Source organism: Cavia porcellus, unplaced genomic scaffold (genome assembly GCF_034190915.1).
Source record: "Cavia porcellus strain 051 isolate PalLab524CR breed Dunkin Hartley unplaced genomic scaffold, mCavPor4.1 scaffold_25, whole genome shotgun sequence".
In the NCBI taxonomy this organism is placed as follows: Eukaryota; Metazoa; Chordata; class Mammalia; order Rodentia; family Caviidae; genus Cavia; species Cavia porcellus.
Genome location: NW_026947508.1, coordinates 23,729,453 through 23,746,286, shown reverse-complemented (window position 1 = coordinate 23,746,286; position 16,834 = coordinate 23,729,453). Strand labels below are relative to the sequence as shown.

The 16,834-nt window shown below is 38.7% G+C and overlaps 1 protein-coding gene across 17 annotated transcripts in view; it reads left to right on the top strand.

The window, feature by feature from the left end:
• The window catches only part of Pum1 (pumilio RNA binding family member 1), a 123,635-nt gene that overhangs the window by 19,942 nt on the left and 86,859 nt on the right, over nt 1–16,834 (top strand). For all 17 annotated transcript variants that reach the window (XM_063235937.1, XM_003471244.5, XM_023565654.2 and 14 more), the window contains exon 3: nt 13,715–13,783. In XM_063235937.1, the coding sequence (XP_063092007.1) occupies nt 13,715–13,783 (69 nt within the window). The remainder of the gene's footprint in view (nt 1–13,714; nt 13,784–16,834) is intronic.

Here is a 16,834-nt window from a genome sequence, read left to right as displayed (position 1 = left end):
GACTTTTACTGATAGAGAATTCCTTATTCTTTTACCTATTAAAACAGTGGAAGGTTGAAACAAAGGGGTAGTAATGTTGATAACCAGACAGGTAACCAGGCAGCTCTGTGTTGGATGCCTTTTCTAGGTCTCCAGGCCGGAGTCTTGTTGGATAAGAGCAGCTCTTATTTTCTTTGTTAACTATATTGCAACAGTAAAACTGGACTGTAACAATAACAGTGGCATGTGCAACTTTTGAAACTTTCTCTGAGAAATGTTAGGTTGTTTTGCCCGTTACTCTATATGTTTATTCTTTTACATCTAAAATTATAATAGCCGGTTTTTTTTTAATACTTTGAGTTTTTTTGAGACAGGGTCTCACTATGCAGTTTAGGCTGGCCTTCAACTCACCTTGTAAGCCCAGGCTGATCTTGAACTCACAACAAACCTCCTGCCTCAGTCTCCCGAGTGCTGGGATTACAGGCGTGCACCACCATGTGCAGCTATTCGGCCAGTGTTATAGATAGATGGAAACAAAACAAAGACAGGTTTTATTGGTGCTCAATGTAGTTTGTATTTCAATATTGTAAATGAACTAAGAACTCTTACTCTGTTTTGCATATTCATAAATCATGTTTGAAAAGTCAAATAAATGTATGTTATCTTTCCAGTAAAAAATAATGGGTGCTTGGGATTTAGCTCAATGGTGCATTGTCTGCCTAGCACAAGGTCCTGAGTTTGATTGGGAAGAAAATTAAATTGCGATGACTTGGGTGTATTTTTTTTTGTACCTGGGATCAAACTCATGACCTCATACTTGCCAGGCAAGTGCTTGTGCCACTGAGCTAAATCCCCAGCCCTTTGTGTGTAGTTTTGAAACCTTAAAAAGTATAAAAAATTACAAAATCAGTCCAAAACAAAATCTGTCTTGTTTCCTTTTTATTTTTGAGACAGGGTAATGCAGGCAGGCTTTGATAGCCCAGATCAGCTTTGACTCAGAGCTCAACTCAGAGTGATTCTCCTGCCTCAGCTGCCTGAGTGCTGGGAGTATAGACATGTGCCACCACATCTGGCTTGGAATCTTTTTTTATTGGTTTTTTGAGAGCGTTTCTGTGTAGCACAGGATGGCCTTGAATAGATGGTAATCCTCCTGTTTCAGCCTCCTGAGTGCTAACATAGGGTTTCTTTCCTTTTTTGCACTGCTGGGGATTAGGGGTTGAAGATTGGATACAGGGCCTTTTGTATTTGGGACAAGAGCTTTATGGCAGAGCTGTAACTCTGACTTTTTTTTTTTTTAATAACTTTTGCTTGTTTCAACCAACATTTTATTAATAGCCTTCTTTTTCTGAGAAGCTTTTTTTTTTTTTTCTTTTTTATCGGTACCAGGGATCGAACTCACGACTGTCTGCTTTCAAGGCAGGCGCTTATGCCACTGAGCTAAATCCCCAGCCCCGTAAAATGGCTTTTTAATATAGCTATGTATATGTTTTATTTTTCATTCACTGGAAAATCATTTTTAGAAATTTTTCTTTAGATCTACATAAGGAGATTTCCTAGTTAAGCAGCTTTCTCTTAGTGGGCTCACGTTGATTTTTTTCTGTTCGATCATCCTTGAATTAACAGAGAAGAATCCTAGTGTTTGCCCAAAGATGAGATCCATGGTTTGTTATATCTTCTCATGTAGCAGGGTAATATTGCACAGTTCCTTAGTTTGGGGATTTATGCAGCCTTTTATCTAGTGCAACTACGTTGGATCTGGATTATTGTTTTTTACATTTATTTATTTATCTATCTTTTTTTGTAGTACTAGGATTGAACTCATGACTTCATGCTTGCCAGGCAGGCGCTTACACTGCTGAGCTAAATCCCTGGCCCATTTTTTAACTTTTAGTGTCTAAAAGCTGAGCTACTACAAACACATTTTGGTCCCTAATACAGAACACTGGGCGAGAGTCAGAATCTGGAGCTAGGCTGCCTGTGTAACTTTGAAGAAGTTAACCTTTTTCTTCCTATACTTTGTATTTTGTTAAAAAGAAAAGGAATAGAATGAGGATAATTCAACTTCAATGTTTGATAATTCAGTGATCCATAGTGCTAGCAAAGAAGTAGTGCATAACTAGTTAGTACAACAATGGCTATATGCATGGTATTGAAGGTTCATCCAATCTCTGTTCTTTTTTTTTTTTTTTTTTTTTTTGTCTTTTTTGAGACAGGGTCTCGCTATGCAGTTCAGGCTGGCCTTGATTGAGCTCACTTTGTAGCTCAGGCTGGTCTTGAACTCGCAGTGATCCTCCCACCTCAGCCTCCCAAGTGCTGGGATTACAGGCATGAGCCATCATGCCCGGCTGCAGTTTCTGTTCTTATCAGTAGAAAGTGCACCTGCATATGCCATAACTGTTTTCATTTCCTGTTGGTTATCTAATCCTTTACTCCTTTTTTTCTGCTGGATTGAACCTGGAGCCTTTTCACTTGATCTTCCCAGCACTTTTTTTTTTTTTTTTTTTTTTTGGTGTCAGGAATCAAGTTTAGGGCCTTGTGCTTGCCAGGCAGGCGCTGCACTGCTGAGGTACATCTCCAGGCCGTTTTTTCTTAAATATAAGGTCTTGTTGAGTTGCTCAGGTGAGACTGGAATTTTTTTGTTTTTATTTTTTGCCGGACAAGAATTTCACTATACAGTTTAGACTAGCCTTGGGGAGAAAAAACCAGCCAGACAAAAACAAGAGAAATTTGAGGAACGAATGAGAAGGGGAAATAGAATATGAGAATTTAACCTAATTTGAATTTACTTGTTAAAGTGAAAAAAATTTTTAATATTTTACATTGTCTTCTATACCATATATATATATATATATTTTTTTTTTTTTTTTTTTTTCCTTTTTTCCGGTACGGGGGATTGAACTCACGACTGCCTGCTTGCAAGGCAGGTGCTTATGCCGCTGAGCTAAATTCCCAGCCCCTATACCATATATTTTTGTCATTAACATTAACATATATGCGCTAGGTCCTGTCCTATCCTTTGAAACACAGTACTGTAACCTGCATTTTATTTAAAAAAAAAAAAAACAAAACAAGAAGATCTTCTGGTCCTTTAAGAAAATATGGATTGAAAAAAAGAAAATATGGATAAATCAGTATTCTTCCCTAGTTACTGGGGCAGAGGGGAGGATTGCTGGGAATATAGCTTATGTTGCTCCGAAACTGTAGTGCTGGGATTACAGGTGTTCAAACCAGCTGGGCTGGAGCTTGTGACTCTCTCACCCAAAGGACTTAATCACAGACGAATGCTGCCATACTTGGCTAGATAGCCTGCAATTTTAATAGTACAGCTCTTGCTTTATTAGCTAAAAGTGCGGGCAGGTTTTTTGTTTTTTGTTTTTTTTTTTTTTTTTGGTATCGTAGTTCAAACTCATGGCCTTGTGCTTGCCAGGCTTGTACTTGCCAGGCAGACGCTCATGGTGCTGAGCTAAATTCTTAGCTTGGCAGGTTTTTTTTGATTAATGATAATAAATGGAAGTTTAACCGTAAGCTTTGCTTTCTTGGTGACTTCATCCCTCCCCCCATGTATCATGGAAGTGAGAATAAAAACAGTTTCATAAGTACTTGATTGGAATAACAGGTATATTGGAGCTTTTTTGCTTGACTTTGATGAGTATAGGAAGTAGTAAAAGGTAATTCAGAGTTATTAACTACTTTGGTCAAGTTTCTGAATCTTGGTTTCCGCTTGTAAAATAGAATGATATCTAGTTGTTTTGACAATAAAAATGATGGAAACATTTATGGTCATGTATTAGGATTTGTGGACAAACCAAAAGAATTTTTAATCAGTACTAAGGATTGAACTTGAGACCACCTGCTTGCAAGGCAGGTGCTTATGCTGCTGAGCTAAATCCCCAGCCCCAAGAATAGTTTTTTTAAAAAAAACTGGTCATGGGCATTGAACTCAGGCCTTTGGCACTGAGGTACATTCCTTGCCATTTATTTATTTATTTATTTTGAAGCAGAATTTCACTGTGTAGTTAGGCTGGCCTTGAACTCAAGATGATCCTCCTGCCTCAGCTTCCCAAGTGCTGAGATTACAGGGGTGTGCCATCACACCTGGAGTATTGTTTTGGGGGTGGGGAGGTAGAAGGATTTGCGGGATTGAAATAATTTGGGGCCCAAGAAGGCTAAAATACATGCCTAGCTACTGAACTGCATTCCCAGCAATCCTCCCCTCCCCACAAGTAACTAGGAAAGAATATTGATTTATTCTTTTTTTCTTTTTGGTGGTACTGGAAATCAAACTCACAATGTTGCACTTGCCAGGCAGATACTGTGCCACTGAACTGTATCCCTGGCTTATCCATATTTTCTTAAAGAACTAGAAGACTTTGTTTTTATTTTTAAATAAAATAGAGGTAATAATATGTTTCAAAGCATAGGACAGAGCCTAGCTGAGTTTTGAGTAATGTTAATGATGGTATATGGAACAGAAGACATAGAATATAAAGGATTGTTTCACTTTAATGAGTAAATTCAAATTAGGTTAATTCTCATATTCTCTTTTTTGGGTATCAGAGATGGAACTCATGACCTTGTGTTTGCCAGGCAGGTGCTTACGCCACTGAGCTACATCTCTGGCCCCAGTTCTCATATTCTATTTCCCTCTCTCATTCATTGCTGAAATTTGTCCTGGTTTTTTTTTTTTTTTTGTGCATGCGTGTGTGTGTGTGTGTGTGTGTGTGTGTGTCTGTTTTGAGACTAGGTCTCACTATGCAGTTTGGGCTGGCTTTGTAATAACTGGCCTCCAAACTCCTAGCAGTTCTCCTGCTTTAGCCTCCTAGATGCTGGGATTATAGGCCTACATCACCACGCCAAGTTGTCTGCCTTTTTAGCCTTGCTGTCTTTTTCCTATAATGGTTTTTGGTACCAGCTCTTTTTCTTTTTTTTTTTTTTAATCTTTAATTTTAAAAAAAATTCAGTTATTTTTGGTGTCCTTTTGACCCTTGTCAAAAATACTTTTCTTTCTTTTTGTCTTTCTGCATTTCTTTTTGCCTTTCATGTTGGGGATTGAACTCATGACCTTGTGGTTGTCAGGTAGGTGCCTGCCACTGAGCGAAATTACCAGTTGGTACATGATACAGCTTGCTACTTTTCCCATTCCCCTTCCTTCCCATTAGCTCCTCTTTTCTTTGTTTATAGAAACTTTGCTTCCACTTTTATCCTTTTTTTTTCTTGTTTCTTCCTTCCTTTCCCCACTTCTCCTCCCTTGTTCCCCTTTTCCGTTGAACATTTTCTTCCCATTTGCCAATATCTGTTACACATTTTGGTCATGATTTGCACTTTTGGTTTCTCACACCAGAGAAACAATGCAGTATTTACGTATGTGTTTCCGATTTATTTTCCTTAAGGGTATGGCCTCAATCAACATGCATCTGTTTAACTAGAAATGTTACAAGCTTACCCTTTTTTATGGTAGAGTAGTACTCCATAAAAACCCACCTCTTTATCCATTCGTTAATTGATGTCTGTTTGGGTTGTTTCCAAGATTTAACTATTACAGACTGTGGCACCAGCTCTTCTGCATGTATTCACTTGGGGCTGTGTTGTAAACGGCCATCATCATCTAGGCTTGAATGTTGGAAATAATCCTGCAGGAGAATGAAAGTAGGTGTAGAGATGGAAAACCTATTGTTTTGAGGGAATAAATATTTCATTTAGCAAATGCAGTTTCAATGTAGTCTCAAGGTATAGAGAAGTCCACCCTAGTCACAAAATTTCAGAGCATTTAATTAAAAAATCAAGGTCTTAGGGGCTGGGGATTTAGCTCAGCGGCATAAGCACCTGCCTTGCAAGCAGGCGGTCGTGAGTTCGATTCCCCAGTACCGATAAAAATGAAAAAGACCAAAAAAAAAAAAAAAAAAAATCAAGGTCTTGCCAGGTGTGGTGGCACATGCCTGTAATCCCAGCACTTGGGAGGCTAAGGCAGGAGGTTTTACAAGTTCGAGACCAGCCTGGGCTACAAAGTGAGCTCAAGGCCAGCCTGAACTGCATAGTGAGACCTTGTATCAAACAGACAAAAAAAAAAAAAAAAAAGAACAAATCAGGGTCTTTGTGATTTGCAGATATAGAAACACGGGAGGGGCGGCCCTCTTGAATACTAGGTATATTTCTCTTTTACAGGTGCACCATCTTTTTTTTTTTTTAACATTTAAAGTTTTTATTGTCATACCTATAGAAATACATGCACAAAAAAGAAAGAAGTATATGCACAAATCATTCCTACAAAGCTCATTATTAAAAGCGAGTGTGTTTGTGGAAGCCAGAAATGAAACCAACCACTCATATCTTCTACAGTCACTTTATCTGTCTTCCAGAAGTAACCAAGATCTTAAAAGCTAACATTGTAGATCAACTTTGACTTTTTAAAATATATTTATTTTTATTTTAAAGGGAATAAAACAACAATAAAACGAAACAAAACAGTGATAAGGCAGTAGGAAATCTGTAATAGTTACTATATTGCATATTGTTGTCTTGTAAATAGTTGCTCAGCCTGCCAGCTTTAGGCTGGCTCACAGGCAGGGCTTAATTGCTTTCCTAGTTCTCCCCTGTCTGCACTTTGGCTGGCTTACAGGCAGGGGCCAGGCTCACCATTTTATCTCTGCTTCTTTTAGTATTTTCTCTTTTCTTCTCTTTTTTTTGGAGACAGGGTCTCGCTATGTAGCTCAGGTTGGCCTGCAACTTGCAGTAATCCTCTTGACTCAGCCTTCCAAATACTGAGATTATATGCATAGGCCTCCCTGCCTGACTAGCATGTCCTTTCTTTTTGACTTGGTTATTCTTCAGGTTTTATTTGAAACAAAGATGAAGGGCACATCCACCAAATCTTTGGAAAATTTTAGGTTTAAAGATGACCTTGCTGATTAAAATGAATGGAAAATGATAACTATCACTGCACATCTTTTTTTTGTCCCAATTCAGTTAGACCATTTCATCATTTCTCTAGGTGGTGGAGTATTTTCTTGGCAATCCTCTTGCTTCAGCCTCCTGAGTGCTAGGATTACAGGCATGTGCCACTGTTTCTAGCTTGACTATCTTCTTTGTACCAGAGTATCTTTGTGGTCAAAGGCAGTAAGAATCAAGAAGTTACTCTTTTTTAGTCAGGCCTGGTGGCACACACCTGTAATCCCGGCACTTGGGAGGTTGAAGCAGGAGGATCACAGGAGTTGAGGCCAGCCTGGAGTACATAGTGAATTTAAGGCCAACCTGAAGTACATGTGTCAATTCCCTCACTCCAATCCTTCCTCAATAATTCACCTTATTAGCTTGCCTCTTACAGAAAATGGGCAAAAAATGAGCCAGGCATGGTAACCCTAGCACTCTGAGAGGCTGAGATAAGAGGGTCTGATGTTTGAACCTAGCCAGAATGATTTACCCCTTTAGTGAGTCTCTGTTTCATAAATAAAAGGGGATTTGGACTGTAGCAAAGGCCCTCGGTTCAGTCCCTAGTTAAAAAAAAAAAAAGTTTAGGACCAGGGATATAGCCCAGTGGTACAGTGCCTGCTTGCAAGTGTGAGGTCATGAGTTCGATTCCTGGCCACCCCTGCCCCCCCAAAAAGTTTAAAAATGTTTATTTGTTGAGTTTTAATTTTAATAAGTACATAGCATATACCTCTGTGTTAATTTAAATAGAAAGTTCTAGTATGATTTCAGTGAATACCATTTAATGATACCTTGTAGTATCCGAGTTCTCTTTCTCTGTACCAGCAATAGAGTAACTGGTAAAACTGGCCAGTGTTATTGTAAAAACACTGAACAATTAAGGACTATTAATCCAGGGACAGGAATGTCAGCAGAACAAGGGCATGCTCTGAGTTAACAGCTATCAAATATCAAAACCTGTTTTTTTTTTTTTTTAAGTTAAAAATATTGTTTTTTAACTGCTAGGGAGCAAACTCAGTCAAGATTTCTTAAATGCTATGCAGGTATTCCACTGAGTTACAGTCCTAGCCTCAATGATTTTATCTGGATTCTATGATATACCATGATGTTTGTTTTATTCTGTTCTTTGAGATTTAATGCTCTGTAATGTTTACTGGAACAACTGATAATTTATACCTCCTAATAATCCTTTCCTATTTGCATTATTAGTTTCATCCAGTTTGGAATTCTTTTGTGCCCAAATCTCTATCTGATATTGTGTGTGTGTGTGTGTGTGTGTGAGAGAGAGATCTGCCTGCCTGCCTCCCTGCCTTCCTCTCTGCCTCCCTCTCTCTTCGATTTTTCTTGTGTTTTTGTTTTTGAGACAGGGTCTCACTATGCAGTTTAGGCTGACCTTGAACTCACTATGTAGTCCAAGCTGGCCTTGAATTTACCACTATCCTCCTGCCTCTGTCTCCCAAATGCTGGGATTACCCTTTGTTTTTGATTGTAATGTAAGGTGACTGAAAGACAAACAAAACAAAACAATACAATTCTAAGAGTTGGAACCAGGCTTGGCAGAAAATGGCTGTAATTCCCTGCACTGGGAAGATTGAGGTAGGTGGATTGCCGTGAATTCAAGGCCGGCCTGGGCTACACAGTAAGTTCATGGGCACCCATGATTGCACAGTGCTAAGGAAACAAAACAAAGAGTTGGAAGGAGAATCAGGACACCATAGCAAAATGGTCAAGGAATGAAGGAATTTTCAAAGATGACCTTACTGATTTAAAGATAAAGTAACAACAACGACAAAAAAATAAAGTAACTAAAAAAAGGGAAACGATCAAATATGAGCTGAACTAGTGATCCCCCATGTTTCCCATGATATTGGGAATCAGGGCCTTTGCACTGAACTACATCCCCAACCTTTTAACATTTTTTTAGACCGGATCTTACAGAGCCCCTGAAGTGCCCATACTGGGCTGGAACTTGGGGTCCTCCTGCCTCAGCCTCTGAGAGTGCTGCATTTAGAGGTATATGCTACCTTGCTTTGCTGAATTTAATGTGGTAAATTATGGTTCATAGTAGTACAAGATAGAAGAAAAAGCAGGTATGAAGCTCATAGAAAGCTCAACTCTAGAAAAGGAAACTCAAGAGCAACAAATTACATGTGGACAATGCTCTTGGTTTGTTTATTTATTTGTTTATTGGTACCAGGAACTCAGGACCTCACGCTTGCCAGGCAGGCATTGTGCCTCTGAGCTAAATCCCTGGCCCTGATGCCCTTGGTTGAGGTGAGGAGAGAAGGGTTAGGTCATGCACTGAAATTGTCAGCTTACTTATTCGCATTTACTGAGAGGGTTGACAGCAGGGAAAGCCCTGGATGAGGGTAAAGTACTTTCCAGAACTGGCAAATGGCTCATGGAGAAAAGTAAGAAATAGCTTTGTGAAGCCAAAGGAGATGAGAGTGGAGACACTCAGCAAAAGTGAAAAAGGAATTAGTACTAAAAATTAACACTAACTTGCCACTCAGATTTCTAGAAGAGGAGTTGTAGACTTCAAAATTTTAAGGATTTGTTACATTTGATGGGAATGTTTACTCTGATTAAAAGTGACAGTCAGCCAGGTGTGGTGGTGCACACCTGTAATCCCAGCTCTTGGGAAGTTGAGGCAGGAGGATTGTTGGGAGTTTGAGGGCAGCCTGGGTAACATACCAATGTTTTAAGGTCAGCCTGAACTGCATAGTGAAACTCTGTGTCAAAAAGACCCCCCCCCCCAAAAAAAAAAAAACCCAAACAACAACAACAAAACCAAAAACAGCCAGTTTTTCTTGTTTCTGATAGAGAAAGCTACTTTGTTTTTGGCCTACAATATTTCTTAGTTATCTTTTTTTTGTCTTTTTGAGGCAGAGTCTCTGTCAGTTCAGGCTGGCCTTGAGCTCACTTTGTAGCCTAGGTTGTCTCGAACACGTAATGATCCTCCTGCCTCAGCCTCTCGCAGCATTCCTGTCCCTTTTTGTGTTTTGAGATGGGGCCCTTTGCATGGCTCAGGCAGGACTGGTTTTGCACCTCCTGTGTCAGCCTTTTTTTGATGCTAGGGTTTCAGTAATATGCCACCAACACCTAGCTTCACATATGTCTTTATTTCTTTTTATTGATTCCTGAGCATTCTTTTTGGATAATTAGTTTTATTTTCTAGGGAGAATTCTGGCTGGAAAGTCAGCCTGGCAAGTGCTAGAGCATATCAGCTGTAGCCCCTGTAAGCAGAGAACTTCCTGAATAAACAAGTCCCTTTTGTGAGTAATGACTTGGTCTTTCTGCTGTAGTCAGCTCTGGGTTAACACTTAAAAGTGGAGTTTCTGTGTCAGCAAAGAAACCTTTATTGAGGCTTCCTTTCTCAACAGTCAAATATAGGGAGCAGCGGGTGGTACACAGAGTTGGAGGAAAATGGTTTATGATGTGGTATTACTAAGTCAGTAAATTGCTCAAGCTGGCCTCAAACCATTAGCTCTCTTGCCTCAACTTTCTAGGAAGCTGGGATTATATGCATATGCCACCATGCCTGGCTAGATGGGCAGATGTGTGTGTGTGTGTGTAAATAAATAAATAAATTTTTTTGTACTAGGGATCAAACTCATTAACTCATGCTTGCCGGGGTACTTGTGCCACTGAGCTAAACTCTGGCCATATGTATATATATTTTTTTAAAAAAATCATTTTATTTTTTTCATTGGTTGTTTTTTGAGATAGGGTCTCAACTTTGTAGTCCAAGCTGACTTCCTCCTGGTTTGCACCATCATGCCCAGCAAGGGCATATTTTGAAAGTAGGAGAGGAAACATGGAAGGCAAAGAGTGAAAGGTTAGCGCATACACTGATCAAAAGCCCAGATCAGACACTGATGACAGTTTCTTCTCTGTTTTTAGAAGACCGCTGGGGGTACGAATGTCCTGTAGCTGCAGGGCAGCAATTTGTTGTAGTATGAAAAGAGCATCTATCACTATTATTATTTTGGATTTTTGAGACAGGTTGTTGCTATGTAGTTCAGGCTGGTCTTGAACTCACTATGTAGTTCAGGCTGTTGATCCTTCTCCTTCAGGCTTTCTGAATGGTGAATTACAGGTCGTGTCACCATGTCTGGCATACTGTTACTATTTTGAGATGGAGTCTTGAAAAATTGCCTAGGCCAGTCTCAGTTTGGCTCTCTTCCCAGCTCTCTGCCTCCTGAGTGCTAGGAATGCAGATGCGTGCCACCACACCCTACTGGGCATTGTACTTTAAATTCAAAGGCATGGATCAAGACCCCACTTTAAGTACTTTTCTTAGAGTGATTGGAGAAGGCATTTCTGAAGCTTAGTCTTTCTACCCCTTAAATGGGAATAGTCACTTAAAATCTTTATGGGTATATAAGTAATGCATAATGCAAGCTCTCTGCTTTGCTTTATACCTTTTTATTTTTGGGAAATACATACTTTTTGGTATTTCTGATTAAAGCTATTATTTGTAGATTTTTGGATTTCCAAGAAATGTCTAGCTCTAGTTAAATATGTGATTAAATTCCACAGGAGGTAGATATAGATCTTTGTGAGTTTGATTTGTGTGCTTTGTAAATGTTAGTGCTGGTCTGATGGTTCAAAATAACACTATATGACATTTGTAGTTTCCAGCTAACATCTGTCCTCATCTTCCCTTTTCTTTATATTTTTAATGTATAGTTTTGGAACCTATACATTTAGTGTACTTACCTGTGAATAAATAATCACATTGTAAAGTGGTTGTAGCTTCTGTTTCAAGGGCTTTTGAAACTGTTATACCATAAAAACAAACTTTGCCTCTTTGAACTTACATAAAAGGAATTTTAGCTTCATTTTGAGTATAATAACTTTACATTTTTATCCTATATTCCAAAGCTATCACCTAAGATGACAATGTATATCACCCCTGGGCTATTTATTTATGGTTTTTAATTTTTATTTTATTTTATTTTTGAGACAGGATTTTGCTGTGCAATTCAGGTTGGCCTTGAACCCACTTTATACCCCAGGGTGGCCTCAAATTTACAGCATTCCTCCTGCCTCAGCCTCCCAAGTGCTGGGATTATAGGTATGCGTTACCACACCTAGGTATTTATTGTTTTGTTTTTTATTTTTTAGAGACAGGGTCTCTGTGTAGTTCATATAGGCCTTGAATTTAGTATGCAACCTAAAATGGCCTTGAACTGGCAGTGATCCTCCTGCCTCAGTCTCTTAAGTGCTAGGATTACAGTGATTGCCACTATGCCTGACCTAAAAATACATGATTTAAAGCAGTAGGATTTTAGGTAGTATTGGTTTAGACAACAGTGTTCGGTCACATAGGCAACAGTTAATAAAATTTTTTAGTTGGGTCTCAAATGCATTTTAGTCCATGCTGCCTGTAGTTTTCCTGTTCCTTTCTTGGCTGTAGCCTGAGTGTTACACTTACTGCTAGAAATTATACACTAATTTTGAATGGGCAGTGGTGATCAGAGAAGGGGATTTGGGAGTTAGCAGTCTTTTCCAGGGAAGCAGGAGAAAAACCCTTATAACGAATGCATTCTTTTACTAAGGGATGGGCAAAGACTAGCCTCAGAGAGCAGAGGTGGCTTGCTGCTCATACCTGAGAAGGCTAGTAGACAGCAAAGGATTTTTAAGTTGTAAAAACAATTAAAGCCAAGTGTGGATACATAAGGCATGCTGAGGCAGGAGGATCACTCCGAGTTTGAAGTCAGTATGAGCTGCATAGTGAGTTCAAAGCAAGTCTGAACTGCATAGTAAGACTGTCTCCAAAAAAACACCCAAGGAAAAACAAAACCTCGAAAATTTGAATTATAATTGTTTTAAATAATCTTTTTCACTTCATTCTTAGAATTGATATTTTTTTTATCAGTGACCTTGGAGATAAGTAAATTGAAGTCTAGATTATTATCCTGTGGGTAAGAGTACATTTTTTTTTTTTTTTTTGTCTTTTTCTTTTTTTATCAGTACCGGGGATTGAGCTCACGACTGCTTGCAAGGCAGTTGCTTATGCTGCTGAGCTAAATCCCCAGCCCCTAGAGTACATTTAATGATGAGTAAGGTTTGTGATATGTGCTTTAGTTTGCTGCTCTGGTTTTGAGGTTCTGACAGCCCCTGTGGATCTTCCACTATGGAGAAATGTTGGAGCCAGGCACAGAGGTGCGTGCCTGTAATCCCTGCTCCTCATGAGACCAAATCAGTCAGATTGTAAATTTGAGGCCAACATGGCCAGTCTGGACTTTAGGGAGATACTCTTGTTACAGTGTGCTACAGTGTGTGTGGTGCTTCTGTGAGATTTACTGAAGACGTAGTGAATTGACTAGTTTATACTAATTACAGCTGGAATGGAGCACTGTGGTCTTCTGACTTATTAGCAGTGGTCAGTTTACATAATCATCTCCAAAGCATCATTGTCTTAAGTTAAAAATGTATAAAAGCAGCTAACAATTCTTGTGTGAAGGTGGTTTTTTATATTTGGAAAATAAAAGGGAGGGCTGCTCAGTGGCTTAAGTGCCTGCCTTGCAAGCAGGCAGTCGTGAGTTCGATCCCTGGTACCGATAAAAAGGAAAAAGACAAAAAAAAAAAAAAAAAAAAAAAAAAAAAAGGGAATGGGAAGGATAAAGCAGAATCATTGCTGAATTCTAATGACAGTTAAAGGTAAGTGAATATTTAATTTCAGTTCCTTATTTTTATGCTGTTTATAAGTATCTGAAAGTAAATAATAGGAAAGTATGTAATGTGAATGTAAAATTCAGGATCCTGAGTTAAAGTTTGTCCTTCCTCTATTTTCAACACTTAGGTACGTTCTATGGATGAACTGAATCATGATTTTCAAGCTCTTGCTCTGGAGGGAAGAGCAATGGGAGAGGTGAGTGAGCTGAAATATCAAAAAAGTGGGTCTGTCTTTAAGGGAAGGTTGAGTGGTCTTTTCATCCAGTGTGTCCAGATCTAGTCTCCAGAAGTATGTGCTTGCTTTTTCTTGTTGCCACCCTCACGACAGAAAGGGGATGCTGGAGAACTTTGCCAAAAGTGTATCATTATTGGAAGAATGTTAACTTTGCCTAAAGACTGAAGATCAAAATGAAGCAACCAAAATGTGAGCACAAATTATTAAATATTAATTGAACACAAATTATTCAGCTATAAATTGAGGCGTTAAAATTTAAAAAGATTTTAATTTCACTTTTGCCTCATTTTCCAGTGGTTAGATTCTTTGGTGGTTGGAAAAGGGAGCCTTAGGTTGGCGGCTAGTCACAATATGTCAGTAACCTATTTTTATTTTTATATATATGTATATATTTATTTATTTTTGAGACAGGGTCTTGTGCAGTTCACGCTGACTTGAACTCACTGTAGCCCAGGCTGGCCTCAACGCAGTGACCTATCTGTCTCAGTCAGCCTCCCAAGTACTAGAATCACAAGTGCCAGGCTTGACTGCAATAACTTACTTATAGAGTAAGGCACTTCAGAGTACTGCTTTTTGAAAGAAAGGAGCTTAAAGCTGTATTATAAAGGGAGGGGAGGCTGTTAACATTTGTGGTTGAATAATTTCAGGAGATAGAGGTTTGAACCAGTCATCCCTTAGAAGGAATTCAGAAATAAAATTTTGCTTTGTTAGTAATGTTTATACTTTATGAAAATACACAGCTACGTAGGGTTGCCATAATTCTAAAAGAAACATTATGAATAAAGTATAGGCAGCCTCTTTTTGATCCTAGCTGTTGGTAAGGAGCACATATTGATGACAAAGATAGAGTGTGCAGTTTGAATTAATTTTTAAGATGTCACAGGTTTACAAGTGGGCATTTATTTATGGCTTTCATTCTGGAGCATAAGTTAGGTTTTCTGTTTGTTGTACAGCTAACATTGAAAAGCTCCCCTGTTTATTTAAATCTTTTAAAGAAGGCAGAATTATCATACTTTATTTTTCTCATCTATGTATGCCATCCATTAGATTTGTTCTTTGTTTTAGCAAGTATCATTTGATCCAGGCACTGTGCTAGGTTCTGAGGATTCAAAATTAAAATTAATTTCTCTCCTGAGTTTATAACAACCACTCACTTATTGCCTTTTTGGTTAGGCAGTGAATAGTTAAAATCTGAGGTTTTTGCCTGAGATTCCTACTTCTTTATTATGTTGTGTTGCTTCCAACTTTTTTTACTTCCTCATCATGTGGTCACAGAGGCCAGGGCCCTGTTTTGGGTGCATGGGTTTTAAGAGATGATTGGTAGATGTGCTTGTTTTAATTGTACTTGCCTAATATCAGGATATATTAATAAACCCTATGTGACAAAACTTTGAACAGAAAATTAATAGATTCATTAGATTTAAGAATTGATAGAAAAACTGCATTTATCTTATCACACCATTATGATTTTAACCTGGGTTCTGCCACCAAAAACCCATAATTCCAGGTTTGTTTTAAAAAATATAAAATATGGTTAATCTCCTGTTAATGTTTTATAAATATAGGTAGTGATCTGTCTTTTTTTTTTGTTTTTTTGAGACAGATGCTCACTGTGCAGTTCAGGCTGGCATTGAACGCACTGTGGAGCCCAGGCTGGCCACAAGTCACAGCTATCCTCTTGCCCCAGCCTCTTGAGTGCTGAGATTGTAAGCATGTACCATCATGCCTGGCCCAGTTAATGGTCTCTTAAGGCTGAATGTTAATAGTGAACAAGATTAACAGGGGATGTTTCATTTACTTTTAAGTTTATTTTATGTTTCTGGGCATTGAACTCAGTGGCACTGTTTCATTGAACTACATTCACAGCTCTTTTTTATTTTTTGTTTTGAGACAGGCTCTTGCTAAATTGCCTATGCTAGACTCCAATTTGCATGTCTTCCCACTGTAGCCTTCCCAGTGCTGCCATTACAGGCATGTGCTATTATGCCTGATTTAGAGGGTAAATTTTATTTAAGTGACAAGTTGATGATGCTAAAATCTGTTTAAACACATTTTTTATTTCCGTGTCATCTTTGGGTATATATTTGTAGTTCCTCAGACACACATAAAGGCCCCTTTTAATAAGTAAACAATATCGTCAGTCATTACTGTGCTTCTCTGCTTTCTTTCTCCAGTATTCATAGAGTAACAATAACAGTGGACATATGATAGAGGCTGATGCTAAGACACTTGCTTGAATCATCCCATCAGTACCACCAAGAGAACAGCTTCCTTATCTAGAGAAGGAAAAAGGCCAAGAAAGTTGAATTAATCTGCCCAGATTAACAGTTGTGATGAAGCTGGGATTCTGTTCTGGCTTGTCAGTCCAAGTCATGTGCCCTTAACAGTAAATAAAACCAATTTTTTTTTTTGTAAAAATAATTGAGAGGCAAAACATTTCCTTGTATTATTTTCTCTCCCTTCCTCCTTCCCTCTCTCCCTTCCTTCTTTCCTCCCACTGGGAATCAAATTTAGGACCTCATGCTTACCAGGAAGGTGCTGGGTCACTGAGCTTTATTCCTGGCCCTTTCTTTTGTTTTTGAGACAGGGTCTTGCTATGTAGTTCAGGCTGGCCTTGAAATCACTGTGTAGCCCAATCTGGCCTGGAATTTGCAATGATCTTCCTAAGCCTTCCAAGTGCTAGGATTACAGGTGTGGGCTACCTGGTTTAACAAGCTTTTATAATAATTTTTTTTTTTTTTTTTTAATATAGGGTCTCTGTAGGTCAGGCTGACTGTGAACTCATTTTGTAGCCGAGGCAGGCCTTGAACTTGCAGTGATCCTTCTGCCTCAGCCTGTAGAGTGCTGGGATTACAGGCATACACCACCATGCCCAGCCTGTAATAGTTTTTAAAAGCGCAACTAGTTATTTCATTATTTTTCAACCTATTTAGCAACAGAATACCTCCCATAGGCAATGTATGTAAACACTAAAAAGTTCAAGCAAATTTAATGAACTTTTAAGCCAAACAC